This window comes from Drosophila mojavensis, unplaced genomic scaffold (genome assembly GCF_018153725.1).
Source record: "Drosophila mojavensis isolate 15081-1352.22 unplaced genomic scaffold, ASM1815372v1 contig_19, whole genome shotgun sequence".
NCBI lineage: Eukaryota > Metazoa > Arthropoda > Insecta > Diptera > Drosophilidae > Drosophila > Drosophila mojavensis.
In genome coordinates, this window is record NW_025318726.1 from 2,843,758 (window position 1) to 2,861,018 (window position 17,261).

Sequence of the window (17,261 nt, forward strand, 5' to 3'; positions counted from 1 at the left end):
GCCTGAGATTAGTAGATTAATGTACAAGCACTCACCTCGTAGCCACCGATGCCGGCACAGTCTTCCAGTTCCCAGCGTACATAGAGCGCACGACAGCCCAGGCTGGAAACACTCGTAATGGTCACCGGGAAACTGTCACCCGGTGCATTGCCCATACAGGCCGAGGGCTTGGGATCCTATGACAGTAACCAAAATAAATATTGAAATAAATGTGCGTATAAATGAATGCATGCAGTATTATTTACCTTGGGATTTATCTTGTTCTTGGTCATAACATGGTTCATGGCTTGCAAGTCGCAGATAATGGAATCAATGAAAAATTTCTGAAAGAATTAAAATGTGAACTTATAAGAATACATCAAGAAATCAGCATTAAGTGAAGGTTTTCCTAATCGGGTAATCGAAAATCGAGGACTCGATCGAGCCTGTGCAATCCCAGCAAGTGTACTCACCGTTTCGGCCACGGGATCATATTTAACTGCATCCAGTGTCTTGGAGACCGTCAGGCATTGGTTATCACAGACGACCGCGCGACAGTGACAGCAAATGCAAGGCCCTCCAGGCTTATCCATCTGCTCTGTGGCCTCCTCATCCAGCTGCTGATCGTCTTCACACAATTCACACATGCGCCGCATCATATATTCGCATAGTAGTCGTTCTCTATCCGTAAGCGGACTTAATGTATCATCCACTTCAGACTCGCATTGACAGGAAGCTTTTTGCAAGGCACCAGAATTTCCAGATTCACATTGGCAGAGCTCTTTTGAAGATTCTCCTCGAGGGCTTCTCTCGCTGCAACGATCCTTTGACGATTCTCCTCGATGAGTCATGTTGCTCATTTCCTCTTGTGCCGATTCTCCCCGACGGCCAGTACTGCTGCAATGCTCTGATTCTCCTCGCGGCGTTCTGTTGCTACTCTGCTCTTGTGCTGATTCTCCCCGAGGGCTTTTATTGCTGCTCTGCTCGTATGCTGATTCTCCTAGAGGGCTTTTATTGCTGCTCTGCTCGTATGCTGATTCTCCCCGAGGGCTTTTATTGCTGCTCTGCTCCTCACGGACTGTTAGTTGGCAACACTCTTCTTCAAGATGAATTTCATCATCTGTTCGCGCTTCCGGCTGTGCTGAGCGAGAGCCAGAGCCTGAAGCTGAGGCTTTCGGAGGTGATACGGATGACTTACCACCCTCTTCGATCGGTAACGATTTACCTATCGTGTCAGTATCACATGGGGTCTTGTCCGTTAGCTTGGACTGAAAGGATTTACATTCGCTTCTTTTGGAACTATGAGATTTGCAATCGCAAGATTTGTAGCAGGACGATTTGGATTCACTTGTTTTGCAAACACAAGATTCGTATCCTTTTGATTTTGAGTCGGCCGTATCGCAGGATTTATAGATTGTGGCGGTAGTGCAGCTACCCATAAAAGTCTTGGACTCGGAGCCCGTCGAATATGCTTTGCGGCATGGATCAAAGGCTGGATCAGGTTGGAATGCGACTATTTCCATTGGTTCCACAGGGAAACACGTCTTTTTACTGGGAAAACATTTTTCCACATATTGTTCCATTTTTTCCAAGCACTGTATACGCTCCTCTTTATCCCTTGATATCGCCACCTTAGTTGGGGGCATTCGACCACAAGTTACGGCCGCCATGCAATCTTCATAGCTCAGTGGCATATCCTCCTGCTCGTCGTCTTCCTCCTCCCGCAGCATTGCCGTTAACTCACGAAACAGTTCCTGTATAACAGCCGTGCGATCCAGTCGACAATCGTTGGTGTCGTTCAATAAATTTATTATATTTGCTAAGCGGTCCCTTGGTACAGAGGGAAAGCATCTTTCAGACTCACAGCTTCGGAAACTGGACATTTGTTTGTCCGATGCGCACTCGCAATAGATATCCTGCTGCCTTTGGTTCTGGTGTTGATCGCAAGGAACAGTCCAATTGGGTTGTTCCGAACCGCACTCACAATAGTCGTCGTGCTGCTTCTGATGCTGTTGTTGGTATTTCTGCATTCCATGCTCTATCGCGCATTCAGATTGATAGACGCTATCTTGTTGCTGAACATGATCTTGACTGCAAGGAGGTTCAGGAGCACAATAATCACAATAGATGACATCCGGTTGTTGACAGGGCTCTTCCCATGACTGACCACAGGGTGGCTCTTCGTACTTTTTGGTTTTTGACTTTCGACCAGGTAAACAACAATCAAAAAGTCCGCAAGATTTTTTCGTCTCAATGACATGATCCGAAGTCGTTATACAAGACTTGGAGTCTTTGCTTGCCGATTGTTCATTAGGGGAAGAAGAGCATTTTGAGCATTTCTCTTGCTCAGCGTTTACGGCCGACATCGAAGGACCCAAAGACTTTGAGCAAACAGATCTTGATTGTGATTTTTGTTGGGCTCTACCATCCGCGCTCTGTGTATTTGCGCAAACACAGGATGGGTTCTTGCATACGGATGTGTCGGACGAGGAATTACAGTCTCGGAACTTGTCTCCGCAGTTCATAAACACAACCTTTGTGCTCTGAGATGCATTGCAGCTAGGTTCAGCTTTCTTATCCTGAATTCTTTTAAATGGTGGACCTTCGCGACCAGTCGGACATAGCTTCATCTTATCAATGGATGTGCACAAGCACGTGACGTTCGCCATGAAAGACTGCGAACGAGACGAGGTCTTGTCCGTGTAACCCATCGATGACTTCTGAGTACAAGGCGCTGCATTGTATTCCATCTTGGCGCTATTTCCTTTACCTTGGACAACTTTGCTACAATTAATTGACGTCGTTATGTGACTGGTGTCCACATTGAAATACCGTTCACTCTTCACACTTGTATCCATCAAATGGCTTGGTTTGCTTGCCTTAATTGGACAAATCGATTCCATTTCCAAGTAGTCTTCATTTGTTATATGTTGATTGGCAGAAGCTGATGCTGGACATGGTTTTGGTGGACATGGTGGTGGACACGGTGGTGGTGGGCATGGCTGCGGTGGTGGACATGATGCTGGTGGACTTGGTGGAGGTGGACATGGTGGTGGTGGGCATGGCGGCGGTGGTGCACATGATGCTGGTGCACTTGATGGAGGTGGACATGGTGGTGGTGGGCATGGCTGCGGTGGTGGACATGATGCTGGTGGACTTGGAGGAGGTGGAGGTGGACATGGTGGTGGTGGGCAGGGTGCTGGCGGACATGGCTGCTGATCGTCAGGCTCTTCATACTGTTGTTCACCAACCATCTCCTCCTGAAAGTCTGAACACTCTGGAACATTTTCGGATGGCGCTGAGCTCTGACAAACTGCTACTGGGCTTAGTTTTTCCTGCTCCTGGCTACCACATTCACAGCCTTGAGCTTTCGCAGCTTCAGATCTTTGTGGTCCTCCATCCCCAAAGGTTGACTGACAAGGACCGCTTTGATTTTCATCCTTAAGAGCAAAGATGCCCTTACTTCGATTATCGACCAGTTGACTGACGCCTGATGCGCAACTGTAGTAGCCAGCGATGATCTTCTGGGGACGAGAAGCGCTTGGTGGCATGCCTGCCTTATCCATTTTACACAGACAGGTCAGTTCACTTGAACTTGATTCTAGGACTTCCTCCTTCTGCTCACAGGAAGCTTCGACTGGGTCACCCATATTGGGCTGCATGTTTTCTAAAGTGCCAGCATTATCATTTTTATCGCACGCGCATGGTCGACTAGTTCCCTCATCTTTCATGGTTTCGTCCGTTTTGCGGCAACTCACGTCAGTTTCGAAGACTGTGTCCAAAGGGAAGTACCGACTCGAAGCGGCGAATTCTGATTCACCAATACATGGCAGCTGTCCACTCATTCGTCGGAGTGAATTGGTGAGATTGGGATCCATTTTGCGTGGACACTCCTCGACTCGATTCGCTGGGGCATTCAAATTGTCTGGCAGGACATACACATTGCTGGCATAGGTGGGTACAATGTCATTTTGAGTACCGCAGATCTGAGGCGGACGGTAGTTGTCAGGACAGCTTTCTTGAGGATTCGGAGGCTCAATCAGCTCATCTGTTTCGATGGTGTAGTAACTCGTTATTGGGCACTTGGATTCAAGTTTTGGAGGTGGAGCGGGAGGCAATTGCTCACAGGGAGACGGTGGACATACGCACGGCATGTGGCTTACAGATTTTGCAGCAGAGCCACAATACTTGAGCGCATCAAGTTTAGCTGCATTACTGCAGGTCGCGGACTCGATGGCTGTTGTGGAGGGTATACTGGGTTGCGTCTTGGAGATACCACATATGCTTGTTTGCTGGTATTGTGGGCGGGACTCGGGCAGGACCCTTTCCCTCCAATCATTGGCATCCTGAGTGGTCTTCGGCAAATTCTCTAGACACGAGGGCTGCAGATTTTGCTCCTGCTGATGTTCACGTTCATCATTATTGTCTATAATCCTGCATATGTATTGTGGGGAGGGATACTGAATTTGATCCAGGGCATTGAAATTTAAATTCAAGTCATGCGTCTGCGATGGCTGATCCTGTACAAAATTGCTACAGTGTGACTGCTTATAGTGTTCGTAAAGATAGGATGTGTTCGTCTGAGATGGCTTACTCCCTGCTGGGTAGTCCATTTCCGGCTGCGTGTGGGTTGACTGACAGGCGCATTGCCATTGGTTGTTAGCCCCGTGGGGATTATTTCTCAAATAGGATTTGTTGGTTTGAATGTCTTGGTTATTGTGGCAAACTCCTGGGTCGCGGTGCTCGTCCTGCATATACATCAGAGCTGGGCAGTCTGAAAAAAATAAATAAAAGAGAAGAGTCGTTAGATTGCCGTTGGACATGATTTGCACATTTTATTCTGATGGGAAAGAACATTAAATTTAGAAATTAGAAAGCCATGGAACAAGGAACTGATTGAGCGACGAAGCAGGGCTTGCGATAAGGTTGAGAAAGTCTATGATTGGTGGGCTTGCGGCGGTATCTTAAGCTCCTTTATCTCAGAGAGCAGAACCTCGCGACCGCGCGTTGAATTTGGATCACTCCACATTTCCTTGTCGTACAACTCGAGAAACTTGGCCTCAGCCTTCTCCCGACAAGGACAAAAGTCAAAGTAGGATGTCTGACTGCAAGCGTCGCGCTCGTCAAAGTTTGAGAAGATGGTTCCACGCTGCACGCATCGGCAGACCTTCACATTGACGCGTTCACGATTGTCGTCTATAGTACGTTGCTTCCAGGGACACTGACAGCATCCACAATTTCCTGGGCAAAACACATTGCCGTCCTCGTCCATAATGGGGCTCGGATCGAAGCGGCACGGGGAGCAGTTCGAGAACTCCTTATGCTGAGGTAGCGCCAAAAAATACTTTTTCAGTTGCCCCTCTATTTTGGAGGGGACTGGCGACTTCTCGAGTAGCGGTGTCAAAGTCTTGGATTCAACTGGTCCTGGTTCGGATCGAGGCGCTGTTACAGGTACCACAGGTATCGGCTCTTTTACGGGCTCTGTTGCGGGCTTTTGTTCGGAGCTTGGTATGGGCATTCCTAAGGGCAGGGGAACAAGCTCCGTATCGGAGCTTGATGTTGACTCTGGCACTGGCGGGGGTGTTGGAGCAGGTGCTGGAGCAGGTGCCGGAGCAGGTATTGGGAGGGGTGCTGGCACGGGGGCCGGTTGGTGTGCGTGACATGTGGATACCGGGCAACTGAAATCTTTGGGGATACAACAAGAGCCCTTAAATAAAATGTCACAATCTTCAGCTTCCGAAGCATCTTTAAAGCTGAAACATGATATTTTACAGGGAACCCTACCTTTAGACGCATTCTTCGAACACACCGACATTTGCGACTTGTCAACTGGTTGGGATGGACCACATGTGACCATTTGGCCCGAGCATGGATCGAACCTCAACGGCATTTGCACTGTAACTGGCCTGCCCTGCAGACATTTTGAGGCGTTTGGCCTCGGATCGGTCAGTAGACGCGCTGTTATCTCCAGGGTGGCATTGCATTGACGTTTACTATCGCCCTGATTCCTCTCAAAGTTCTTGAGCAGCATTTGTGTCACATTCTCGGCACGTCTGAGGGCAGCCCGCACAGCCTCCGGATCATCATATTTGCTAGTGCCGGATGCCTGGCCACTGCACGTGGACTTACAGCTTACGGGCTTAGTCTGTTCGTTGTTAGCCGGTTTCGATCTGCAGCTATCAATATTCTTGCAGCTGTGACCCTCTCGAGGAAAGTCGGTGTCGCTGATGCTCAGGCAATCGAAGAAAATATCCTCGTCGCTGCGATGGGCCTGAAAATTGGGGCCCCGATACAGCACTTGGGTGGAGGGATTTCCCTGCTTCTGTCGCTGGCTGCGCAAGTGAATGCAGGTTTCTGGTTTTTTACATCGCCGTACGGCAGGTGATGTCTTCTTATCAGTAATTGTTCTATTTCTGTCCTTGTCCATGGCTAAATGGACCAAAGCACCAAATGTATTCCAACTATTATATGAATTTACATAAAATTTGTTCTACGATGTTGCTCCTTGAAAGAATTTAAATTAACTGGCCTACAAATTGAATTGTCAGGCCCAGCAACAATGCCGCTGCCTACTATATTCGACTTTCAAATATAGACATTTCTTTTATTTCACTTTTTATTCTATCAAAATCAGTTCAAATATTAGCACTATCCAAAACTTAGTATCCATAGATGAGAAATTCGAAAGTAAAGACGCACGCATGTTCACATCACTCGTTTGCAGACAATCATATGACATCGTTACTCGTTTTCATGGTTGACAAATACGGCGCTTCCCTCAGTTCTAGTGAGCAACTCCACATGTTGTTTACTCCTTCACTTTCCCAAGCTGAATGCCCCAGCGCCCGCTCTAATTGGGTGTAGGCAACCATAGGCAGCTGCTACTTGACGGCGTTTCACGGCAAATACTGAGCTGCCTATGCATCCCAGCGTACTCTCCTCACGGCCTTCCGGGCGGTTCCGGTACGATACGATTGCCGGCGCATACAATTTTGAGGTGGGCCACAAGCCCGCCTGTCACCAGCGCCTGCGCCCGCTCCCGCTCCCACGCAACCGCCCCCGCCCCCACCAGGGCTAACAGCTGCGCATTCGCAGGGATGAGCCAATGTATTGGGTGCCGGCTTAAATATGTTGACCTTGACCTGGCCGCTGTGTGGTTCCAGCTCCATGGGGAGGCTGAGAGTGACCGGACTGCCGCGCAGTATGCACTGGCAATGCGGGGGCACGCCGCATGAAGGCTCCGTGTGCACTCGCGCGCTTATCTCGAGCGTTGCGGGATAAAAGAACTTGCATGTAGACGGCGGCTCCTCGATCTCGGTGCACTCGCAGTGAACGCCCAGGCCGCGCAGTAATATTTGCGTATTTTGTGCGGCGCGTCTTATGATGCTCCGCATATCCATGGGCGCCTTGCGTTGCTGAGGCTCCTCCTGCGGAAAGTCGCCTTGGCAGGCCTTCAATATGCCCGCCTTATGTGCACACTCGCGATCGCAGTCACTCTCACTGCGACAGTCATGAAAGATGTCATCCATGGTAGGTTAAAATTTTGTTTGATTTTGTTTTAAATTTTTTTGCTTTGCTTTTTTATTGCCTTAGTCAAACATGCACACACAATTTAGAGAATACAATGATACTATATAATGGGGAATTATTTTTGAAGTCTAATCCCAGTTTTTGTACAAATAAAAACAGTCAACTGAACGATTAAGGTCAGAAAGAAAAAACTCGCACCGCCAGCTAAGCTGGCGATAGGTCCGATGAATTTGCTAATCACATTTCCTCGCCAAAATTCAAGGTATTGTGCCGTTCCACCGGATAGTAGATAGTGCAATAGAACTCCGATTCCACTTTGTGGTTGTGAAAATTGATCAAGCGCTCATTAATGCGCTCCTCCAGCTGCTGCAGCAAGCGCGAATTGCCGGGCTTCAGGGCGAATTTCAGGGCACGCACGCAGCCCAGCACCGCGACAAACACGTCGTAGCTCTCATAGAGATGGGCTGCCTGCGCCTGGTCAGTGCAGAGATTCTGCAAGAGCTCGATGTGCTCGCGGAACTCCTCGCTGCCTTCCCACAGCTGCAGCACCCGCGCCCTGAACCTGTCGCTGTCGCTCTCACACTTGATGCACTCCTGCAGCAGCAGCAGGAATGCGCGCGTTCGGCTCGGCAGCAGCAACAGGCGCGCCTCCACCCCAACGTTCTCTGCCTGGATGCCGCAGTCCTGGGTGCTGCAGCTGTCCGTCTGCAACTGCTCGTCGCATATCGAGGGCGCCACCTGTACCCACCGACTGTGCCGCCCGACGGGCTCCGTCTGCACCAAGGTATTCAGTTGGGCACGATCCCACTCGCTATCGACCACCTTCACGTACTGCGTGCGTGTCGTGTGCCGGGATCGATCCGAGTGTGCCGTATGGGCAGAGGCAGCCGAATGGAAACTGCAAAGGGAATTCGTCTCGCCGACATCCATGTAAATTGGACGACACGTGGCGCCGCAGCGTCGCACGCGACTGTGAAACTGGTAGCGACTATTGAAGCGCTTGCACTGCTTTCGCTTGTGAAGCAGATACTTCCGCTCCCTAAACACATTCATCGGATTCTTGCCTTTGTCCAACTGGCACACTTTGATGGGCATCTCACTTGGTTCTTGCTTTGGCGGCTCGTCAACGCGGGCTAGACTAAGGCAGTCCCCAATTGACAGACCGCCCCCCTCTGTGCGCCGTGAATCGCGGAAACCGGGTAAACTGGGCCTGCTGGGTCTACTGCCTCGACTGCCTCGACTGGCTCGACTGCTTATACTGATCTTACTGCTACGGCTTAAAACCTGGCCCGGCTTTTTACCGGACGGTTTTGGCTTAGACTCTGACTCATTTTCAGCGTTTTCTACATCAACAATTGTAACTTCAAAGGTTTTGCATATTTTCGGCGGAGGCAGGGGCTCATCGTCCGGACATTGACATTCACTCACCGGCTTCTGGGCGTGGAGAATAGTGTCCGCCAGCTGCTTCACAGTGCAAGCGATGGTCTGAAAGTCCTTGTGCGTGGGTAGCTCGCGCTCTCGGCGCTACGAGGGAATGGGAGAAAAGAAAAGAAAGAAAATTCAAAGTCAGCTCATCTTTGTATCAATTGAAAATAAGAAGAACGTCACCCACCTCCAAATCTCTTAGAGCACAGCCAAGACCTTGACTGGCCGCCTCCAAATTGTCGATCTCTCCTCGCTTCATTGGGCTGTCGAAGAGCTCGTGGGCTAGGCTAGAGCCCTCGGGGCAGACCCCAAGCTTCTTTTCCATGCGCTGGATCAGCTCATCCTTGGTACGCAGCTCATCCTCCAGACAGCAAGCGTGCTCCGAGCACGCCTTCAGCTGCTGCTCCATTTCGGCGATTTTGGACTCAAGCGTATTCACCTCTTCCCTGAGCTCCCCATTGGTCACCTCGAGGTGCATGAGGTTCTTCTTTAGGTCGTAGATCTGCTGGCGCAGGCAATCCGTTTCCGCTTTCAGTTGCTCCTCCATGCTCTGGTGCAGCTTCTTGGCAAAGTTCAGATCCTCGGCCAGGGTTTGACAACGTCGTCTCTCGCTTTCCAGCTCATTGGCCAGCGGCTGTTGCTTCTCCGCATCTGCGGCATGACTGTCGACCTCCTTTTCCAGCGCCAGCTTCTGCTCCATCAGGTCACGATGCTCCTTGGTTAGGCGCACCAGGCACGCCTTCAGCCCAAGCTCCGCTTCCTCCAGCTGCTGTATCTTCTCAGCAGCAGCGCGCGAGTCATCGCGCAGGCAATCTTGCAGCTGGTTGATCTTCTGCTTCAAGCACATCTCTTTGGTACGGTAAGCCTCCTCTCTCGCTTTATATTCGCGCTCCAGATCGACCCAGTGCGAGTCGGCGGTCTCCATGGCCTCGTAGTGTTGCGTATTTAGCGCGTTGAGCGAACAACGCAAAGTCTTGACCTCTTCCTTAAGATAGCTAATCTCACGTGCGGCAGCAGCATCCATCGGGGCATTCGTGCTGTTGCATATGTTATTGTTGTTATTGTTGCTGTTATTACTATTCATCATCATCTTGTTGCAGTTCTTTTTGATCATCTGATTGACTTTACTGGACGGGCAGGGCCCACAGCCCGATGGGCTGGCACCAGCGGTCGCCCGCTCTGGCAGAGACTGCTCATTGCCCATGTTGGTGCTACCACCACCGCTAATCCTAGCCAGCTGCAGCAGTCGGTAGAAGAGCAGCAGAGGCAGTGAACGATTCAAACTCTCCAACTGTTGCTTCACCCGCTGTCGCTCCGCCTGCAAATGCTCCAGCTGCCTCTCGGCTGCACACAGATCGTCGCGCAGGATTAGGCACTCGGCACGGCAGTCCCGGTATTTGGCGGCCAACGCGTCTTTGCTGAACTCTAGCTCCACGTTACGTTGTCGCAGTATTTCGAGCTCCTCCTCGTTGCGCTGCAAATGGAAGCGTGTATCGTTCTCGGCTTCCTCGAACTCACACTTCGCCTCATCCAGCAGAGCGTTCTGCTCGAGAAGCTGCTCCACGCGCTCGCTCAGCTCCTTCACCTGCTTGTTTAGCTGCAGCTCGCGCTGCAAGCGCTCTGCCAAGTGTTTGGCCTGAGTCTCGCCGCTGCTCTCATAGACGAGCAGCTTGCTCTCCAGCTGGATGAGCCGCTCCTGATAGTACTGCAGGTGAGGGTGTTCCGCTATTGAGGACGCTGTCGAGAGATCGCATTCGACAAAGACGCCGCTCTCGCTGAGGCTGCTGTTCTGCAGTCTGTGCAGCTGCTTGTTGGGCGTCGCCGGAGCTGTGGGAGTGGCACTGTTGCTGTACGGCTGGACGGTGGCTACGATCCGACTGTGCCTCGTCCGTGGTTCCGCCTTCGTCTGCAAGAGCAAGAAGCCGCACTTGAATTTATGTTCTAGAAATGTTTATGTGTGGTTATTGATTTTCTTAAGGATTAAAAAACTGTCTGCCTCTGCTGGGGTCAAAATATAAATCTCGATCACTCAAAATCAAAAAATTCCTAACTACTGACTGACTTCTGACTACATCTAAACACACACACACCGACACAGACAGACACACCTTCTACACTCATACTCAATTTGTACATTTCGTTTAGAGTATATACGCACCGTTGACTGCCAGCTCTCCTGCTCCACGACCGCATCTAGATCGAGCTGCTGCACGCACAGCAGCAACTGTTGCAAGCAACGCTTGTCCTTCTCCTCCAACTGCTGTGAAGTCTTGCGTAATAAACTCTCCAGGCGCTGGCAATGATCCGCACATGTGCCATCCATCTGGAAATAATGGAAGAGCATCACATGAGTATGAAACTTGATCGAATGATTCTTGTGGATAATTAGTAAACTATTTTACTTAAAGGTAGAGTAAATAATAACATATATAATTATAATCTTTACTATGATTGTATATTATATAAATAGTAATAAATATAAACAAATTTGTATTATTTACAGCAATATCAATAGCAATCATAGCATCAATATTTTTGTTATTCCTAAATAGTCACGAGTTAATAACAATAACAACAAAGCTCTATTACTTCTAAACATTTCTCATTTCGTTCTCAACTGCTTGGGGCTTGAGTGTGTCATATGGAACAGTTCAACGTAAACCTTTGAGCGAAATACAAATAGAGTCCAATCTATGTTTTGTGTTTGTCACTACGCGAATGAGTCATGCAGACAGAAATCACTTTAAAAGGAGCACTGAGCGTGTAATGCACACCTGGATTTCTCGTTTAAACGTGCAAAATGGATTTGTTTATACAGCTGTGTTGCTCTAAATAGCTTCAGACTACCTATCGTGCTTACAGACTAGACTCTTTTTGTTATATAATCATTTTAAGCTGCTGCAATAACAAAGAATTTTAGCTAAAACACTTAACAAATTTAATTGCCTTTACTTTTCAAATATCAATTATTTAATTTGATATTTTTATTATACATAATTTTAGTTCATTGAGAAACTAATTTTACATTTTAAAATTTTATATTTACTAAATATTATTTATTTATTTTTATAATTTTTTGTTGTGCTCAAATTCGGATATTTTGTATCATTTGTTATTATTCAATAATGTAATATTCGGTTCATAAATTATGATTTCTTTTGTTTATTTCTTGAAATAGTTTTCTAGAAATTTTAAATAAAGGTGAAATTTCAACAATATTATAGCGGACTCTGAAAATTGTTTTAATTGTAATACGAGCAACGGCTTCAATTAGCATTCGCTTAATGCACCACTGATTAACGATGCTTCTGAAGTTATTTTCACTTTACTGGCAAGCCTACTCACTGAACTAAGCTGCCATTTAAGTATATATACTCATATTTATATATGTACATATAGAGTAATTAGCTTTTGTTATTGCAATTAAGCAAACGAATTAGATTTTCAAGCTGAACGGCTTCACAGCTCTGTCGTTCGGCTCTAGAAACTCAAAGCAACAATACACAAAACCCGAAAGAAGGTGTGTAACAAAGTCGTGAGTAATATGGACTCTATATACCTACATATATCTATGCATATATATTCACAAATAATGTTTGACACATGCCTGAAGAGCAGACCCTTATATAAACAAACAAAGACAACAGCAATTTTGAACTTGGCCAAAAATGAAAAACACAAAATAAAGCATCTCATCATAGCCTTTTAGGCAACTGATGTGGGCTTCAAGTTGTTTCTCAACTCGTAAAGAAATCAAATATATAAATAGTTGTATTTATTGGATAGTTGAGCTGCGTGCATATAAGGCAATCAATCTTAACGTTTGGTCAACACTCGCCAATTGCTGCACTCGCTTTTGGTTTATATAAAAATCCCATCATAATTATTATTGTGCGAATGCTCATTGTTATTGTCATTATTATTATTATCACAATTACAATAAATGTGTTTGCTCTAGTAAAAATTTATCCAGTTTTTAATCGCAATTACCGTTGTCCGTTGTCTGTTGTCCGTTAATCAAAATAATTTCCGCACTCTATAAGACGCCAAACAAAACTAAACCATTGTTAAGGCACGAAGCTAGCTGCTGAAGTCGCTCAGCCAGCAGCTGTAGTTGAGAGATATAAACACACTCACACACACGCACACATACACGTACACACACTCTCTCAATGCTCACTCAATTCATTCATAAAACTCGTGCAGTCTTTTGAGTCACTGTGAGTGTTTGAGTGAGTTTTGCGTAAACTGGCTTCTGAGTGTTTTTTAATGCATTCAATAAACTCGTTCGGCATACTCGAGTTGCTCTTTCGAGTGCTTACTGATATAATATTTGGATCTGGTTAAGAGACGTTATCATGTATATCACATTGGATAAAATTTTGATTACATATAATAGTTGATGTACTAGATATATAGTACATATGTACTATATATACATATCTCTAAAGAGTGTTCTTAAAATTGCATTCCTACAGGCTGTTTACAGCGCTTTTTAGTATATTTTATAACACAACTTCCATAAAAGCTACCAATAGAAAAATATTCCCACAAATTAAATGCATTAAATGCCTTAAAAATCTCTATCTATATCAAGCTGATTAGCTCACTTATATTAAATATATTTATTATCTAATGTCACAGATTAGTCATTGATTCCAGATCTTCCCAGTTAATTATATATATCTGATATCTTTTATACGACTATTTCTCTAATTGTTTTCCTTTTCTGTTTACCTTATCATCCTCTAGTTCGAGTATCCGAAACTCGAGCAGCTCATTCTGTTCGCGCAGCTCGTTGGCCTCCGTGTTTAGCTGCAGTTGCTCCTCCTCCATGTCCTTGATCCGTTGCAGAAGCTCATTGATATGCGTGTGATTATTGCTAGCCGACAGCGCGGCCTTCTCAGCTGTTAGCAATTCCTGTTTGATCAGCTGCAATTCGGTCTGCAGACGCTCGTTTTCTTTGTGGTAGATCTCGACTTCCTTTTGCAACTTGTCCAAGTCCTGCAGCTGTAAGGCATTGACATTTAATATCTGTATGTGTGTATGTGCAATGTGCAAATAGATAAGCAGCTGAGGCAGCTGCCAAGGTACTCACTGCTTGCCACATGACGCCGCTATCGGCGCCACTGGACGGCGGCTGTGGACTGATCGAGGGCGGCGCCGAGGACAAGGCTGAGTCCGTATCCGAGTTGTGATCCTGCAAAATTCAAGACCGTTTTAATACAGTTATATACGTCTATACACAATCAGCAAAATATTTTAATGTAATATATACAGAGAATCTATTGATTCCTGATTGATCGATTGATTTCTCAACTCTTTCTCAAGGTCAGTGTCGCAATACCTTTACCTAAACATCTTTAATTTAATTAAATATAATAAATATCTTTGATATTGAAAACTATAATAAATATAAGTAAATTACTTAGGCAAAAAATAATAATAATAATGAAAACAAACTCTTCATTCCGCCTTGGAAACTACTTAAAGTCAAATATTTTATTTTTAAATTAGATAATATGCTTACAAATTTACACTCACAGGTGGATTATGAATGAAACTCTAAGTTAAATAAAAGGAATACAATTTGAGAAGAAAGAAGAAAACTAATTTAATTTGTATTTAATTGTGGATCAACTCATTTTTCGTCTCTGGCTGGGGATTTATAAATTTGTATTTAATTGAGCTTGACATTTTCTCACCTTTGTTCTGTCTTCCATTGTTGCTGCCTTTGAGGGCAGCGTTTCCATCCATGTTGTCGTTGTCGTTGTCGTGGTTCCCTTTCCAGTCATGATTTGTTGATGACTCATCTGTTGCTGTTGCATTTGTTGTTGATTTGTTGTTTTTGTTGTACGCATCTCGGGCTTTAATTTATGCGCATTCTTCGTGTTATTGATTAGCTCAATATTCTTGAGTTGGGTTATCTAAAGAGACGAATATGAATGGAAAGGGAAAATGAGATGCCGTCTTTCTAAAAGATGTCCCAGTTAAAAAGAATAAATATAAGAGATTGTCGGGCGTGACTTTTGACATAATACTCCTCCACGATCTCAAGAACATATCAATTTATATTTACCACTCCCTGCCACTAAACTATGGATGACGGTTTTTTAAGATTCACTATTCCCGAAGTAAATCTATAGTCTGTAGAACCAACCGAAAGTAACCTAAAGACAAAATGTTCGCGATTTGCCGCGCCCTAAAGCTTCAATACAATAAATTTCTAGTTTCAATGGAGCCGTTAAAAATTGGCTTTATCTACAGCACCAATATACCCTCAATTCATTTTGCGAACGAGTATGAGAAGCGTGCAACATGTTGCTGTCATCGCATACAGTTATCACTTGATTTCGTGCCCCCGAAATATGAAACGAAATTGCCAATTCATTGTTATAGAAGGTTTACAGCTTGATACATTTAAACGCCAACAGCAGGTCGTTGACCCCTCCAAGAGCGATGCCGAAGGCAAGAGATCTATAGAACACTCGGACAGACCCAGGCACATCTAGAACTTATTGTTATGCCCAGCGTATTGTTCGGGGCAAGCAGCATAAAAATAGGCACAGACAGACAAAAGTCTGTCGCTGCTCTTCAAAGGATTGGATTGTAAACTATTTGGCTTTGGACATCAACCAAATAATTTTAACAAATAGTTTTTACCTCAATTGCTAATGTGCTTCCATTATCTGTGCGTTTAACGCATTGTATTCAATTTTTGAGAAAATTTTCTTTATTTAAAGAGATTTGTATATAGAAGTATATAAAATATATTTACGGAATATATATGGAATATATAATCGTGGGTACTATCATGGTTAAATCTTTCTCGATAGCAACTAGGTAAATGCTTCTACAGTTTATTTATAAGAAACTGCATATTTTGTAGATATATCAAAAGATGTAATTAAATACCTATTTGGTGAGGGACAAATTGGAAAAATCTTCCAAAACCTTGGTGATAACTGCAAAGCTAATAAACTTTGGACAGCTTTGCAAAATTTTAAATATTTTACATTTTTTTTAACCATGAGTGCAGTTTGTCGATTGTTCAAATTAAATTGTTGAATTTACAAATTTACAAATATTTGCTTTATTTATTTATTTTTGCTAAAGCCCACTGTACCTGTCCAAGCAACTATATTTTACAGTTGTACCTATGTATGTGACTGTGTCCGTGTGGATATATAGCTATCCATTACAACTAAATGTATGTGTGTGTATGAGTATATCGTGATTCCTTGAAATCAGCAGCTACACGCATATTTAGGCACTTTTATAGCCAAACATTTGGTGCACAATCACGCTATATAAATACATATATAATGACTATATATGTATATGTATATAAACACATACACTATATATATTCGTATACACCATTCACTGTTTATCTTTGGAGCATGTCACGAATTTCACGGTCACGAATCGTGTTGGCCAAAGCAAAAGCAAAGAGCCCGACTCCTAGAGAGCCTCAGCATGCATACATATATAAATATACAATACTATTCGCTCGGACAGGCTAATTGACCCCACAAAAGTAATAAAAAAATTTGAAGTCACTTTCGAATCAAACACGCCCAATTTCATATCAATTTTCCAATGCGGCGTGTGGTATATGTTTATATGTATGGGTGTATATCTATTTCTGTCTATCTCTCACTTTCATATCAAATTGATTTTTATATAACACCGATTATGGTCATGTTATACGCATATAGCCGGGTATTATGCTAATTTGCAGAGCTCAATTGGGAGTGGGTATGCGCCACAGTGAAATCATTAATCAATTGTGAAATGAGGTGGGCTACACCCAAAAACTGCAACTAGCAAAAGTATACGACTGTGAGATACCTTGAACCCGCTTCCGAGCATTGGCATGAAACAATTTTCTATTTTTTACATGGGCTCTTATCAATTTGTGGAAGGTTTTATATATGATCAAGGAAGAAACAATTTATGTACATATGTAATGGTATATCAATTTCCTGCTGATCCACTCTCCCTTTAGTCCTGATCAAGAATATATTTGCCTTGTGAATTCAGCACACATCGCATTCTGACTCTTTCAATAAGATAATGCAGTGCCTACACATTTTCAGTGCGTTAAGGGTATAAAAACAGCAGAGCGCAGTGCAATGACCAATCGCCTCGCATATCGCATTGTTGTTTCACAACGGACCGACCCATTGGGCCGTTGAAAGAGCCATGAATACCTAAACAGGCCCCGAAGTTCCAGGCCCCCAAGTAGAGTCGCGCCTGAATGCCTGCACGTCGTGCTGACTCTTGTCTCGGCACTCGGCTCAAAATTGAAATGATCGGCGATG

General features: G+C 45.0%; 2 protein-coding genes and 1 long non-coding RNA gene across 9 annotated transcripts in view; 1 reads left to right on the forward strand and 2 right to left on the reverse strand.

The window, feature by feature from the left end:
• Positions 1 to 17,261, reverse strand: part of LOC6572260 (protein Daple) — a 33,444-nt gene that overhangs the window by 1,378 nt on the left and 14,805 nt on the right. For 3 of the 7 annotated variants that reach the window (XM_032733884.2, XM_032733883.2, XM_032733885.2), the window contains 6 exons: positions 14,640 to 14,861; positions 14,033 to 14,134; positions 13,672 to 13,944; positions 11,093 to 11,257; positions 9,122 to 10,840; positions 7,531 to 9,033 (listed from right to left, as the gene is read on the reverse strand). In XM_032733884.2, the coding sequence (XP_032589775.1) occupies positions 7,747 to 9,033; positions 9,122 to 10,840; positions 11,093 to 11,257; positions 13,672 to 13,944; positions 14,033 to 14,134; positions 14,640 to 14,861 (3,768 nt within the window). In that variant the 3' untranslated portion in view covers positions 7,531 to 7,746. Of the gene's footprint in view, positions 1 to 35; positions 177 to 245; positions 324 to 452; positions 4,754 to 5,763; positions 6,504 to 7,530; positions 9,034 to 9,121; positions 10,841 to 11,092; positions 11,258 to 13,671; positions 13,945 to 14,032; positions 14,135 to 14,639; positions 14,862 to 17,261 lie in introns of those variants that run through there. The other 4 variants (XM_015166296.3, XM_044007698.1, XM_044007699.1 and 1 more) reach the window with 4 other exon arrangements.
• Positions 6,570 to 7,512, reverse strand: LOC6572261. Its single transcript, XM_001998367.4, has one exon. It carries the CDS (start codon positions 7,506 to 7,508, stop codon positions 6,897 to 6,899), a length of 612 nt encoding a protein of 203 aa, XP_001998403.1. The 5' UTR covers positions 7,509 to 7,512; the 3' UTR covers positions 6,570 to 6,896.
• On the forward strand, positions 11,253 to 11,506 carry LOC122756887. The gene is made up of 2 exons (XR_006356750.1): positions 11,253 to 11,342; positions 11,438 to 11,506. It is a non-coding gene; the product is annotated as an uncharacterized LOC122756887 (long non-coding RNA).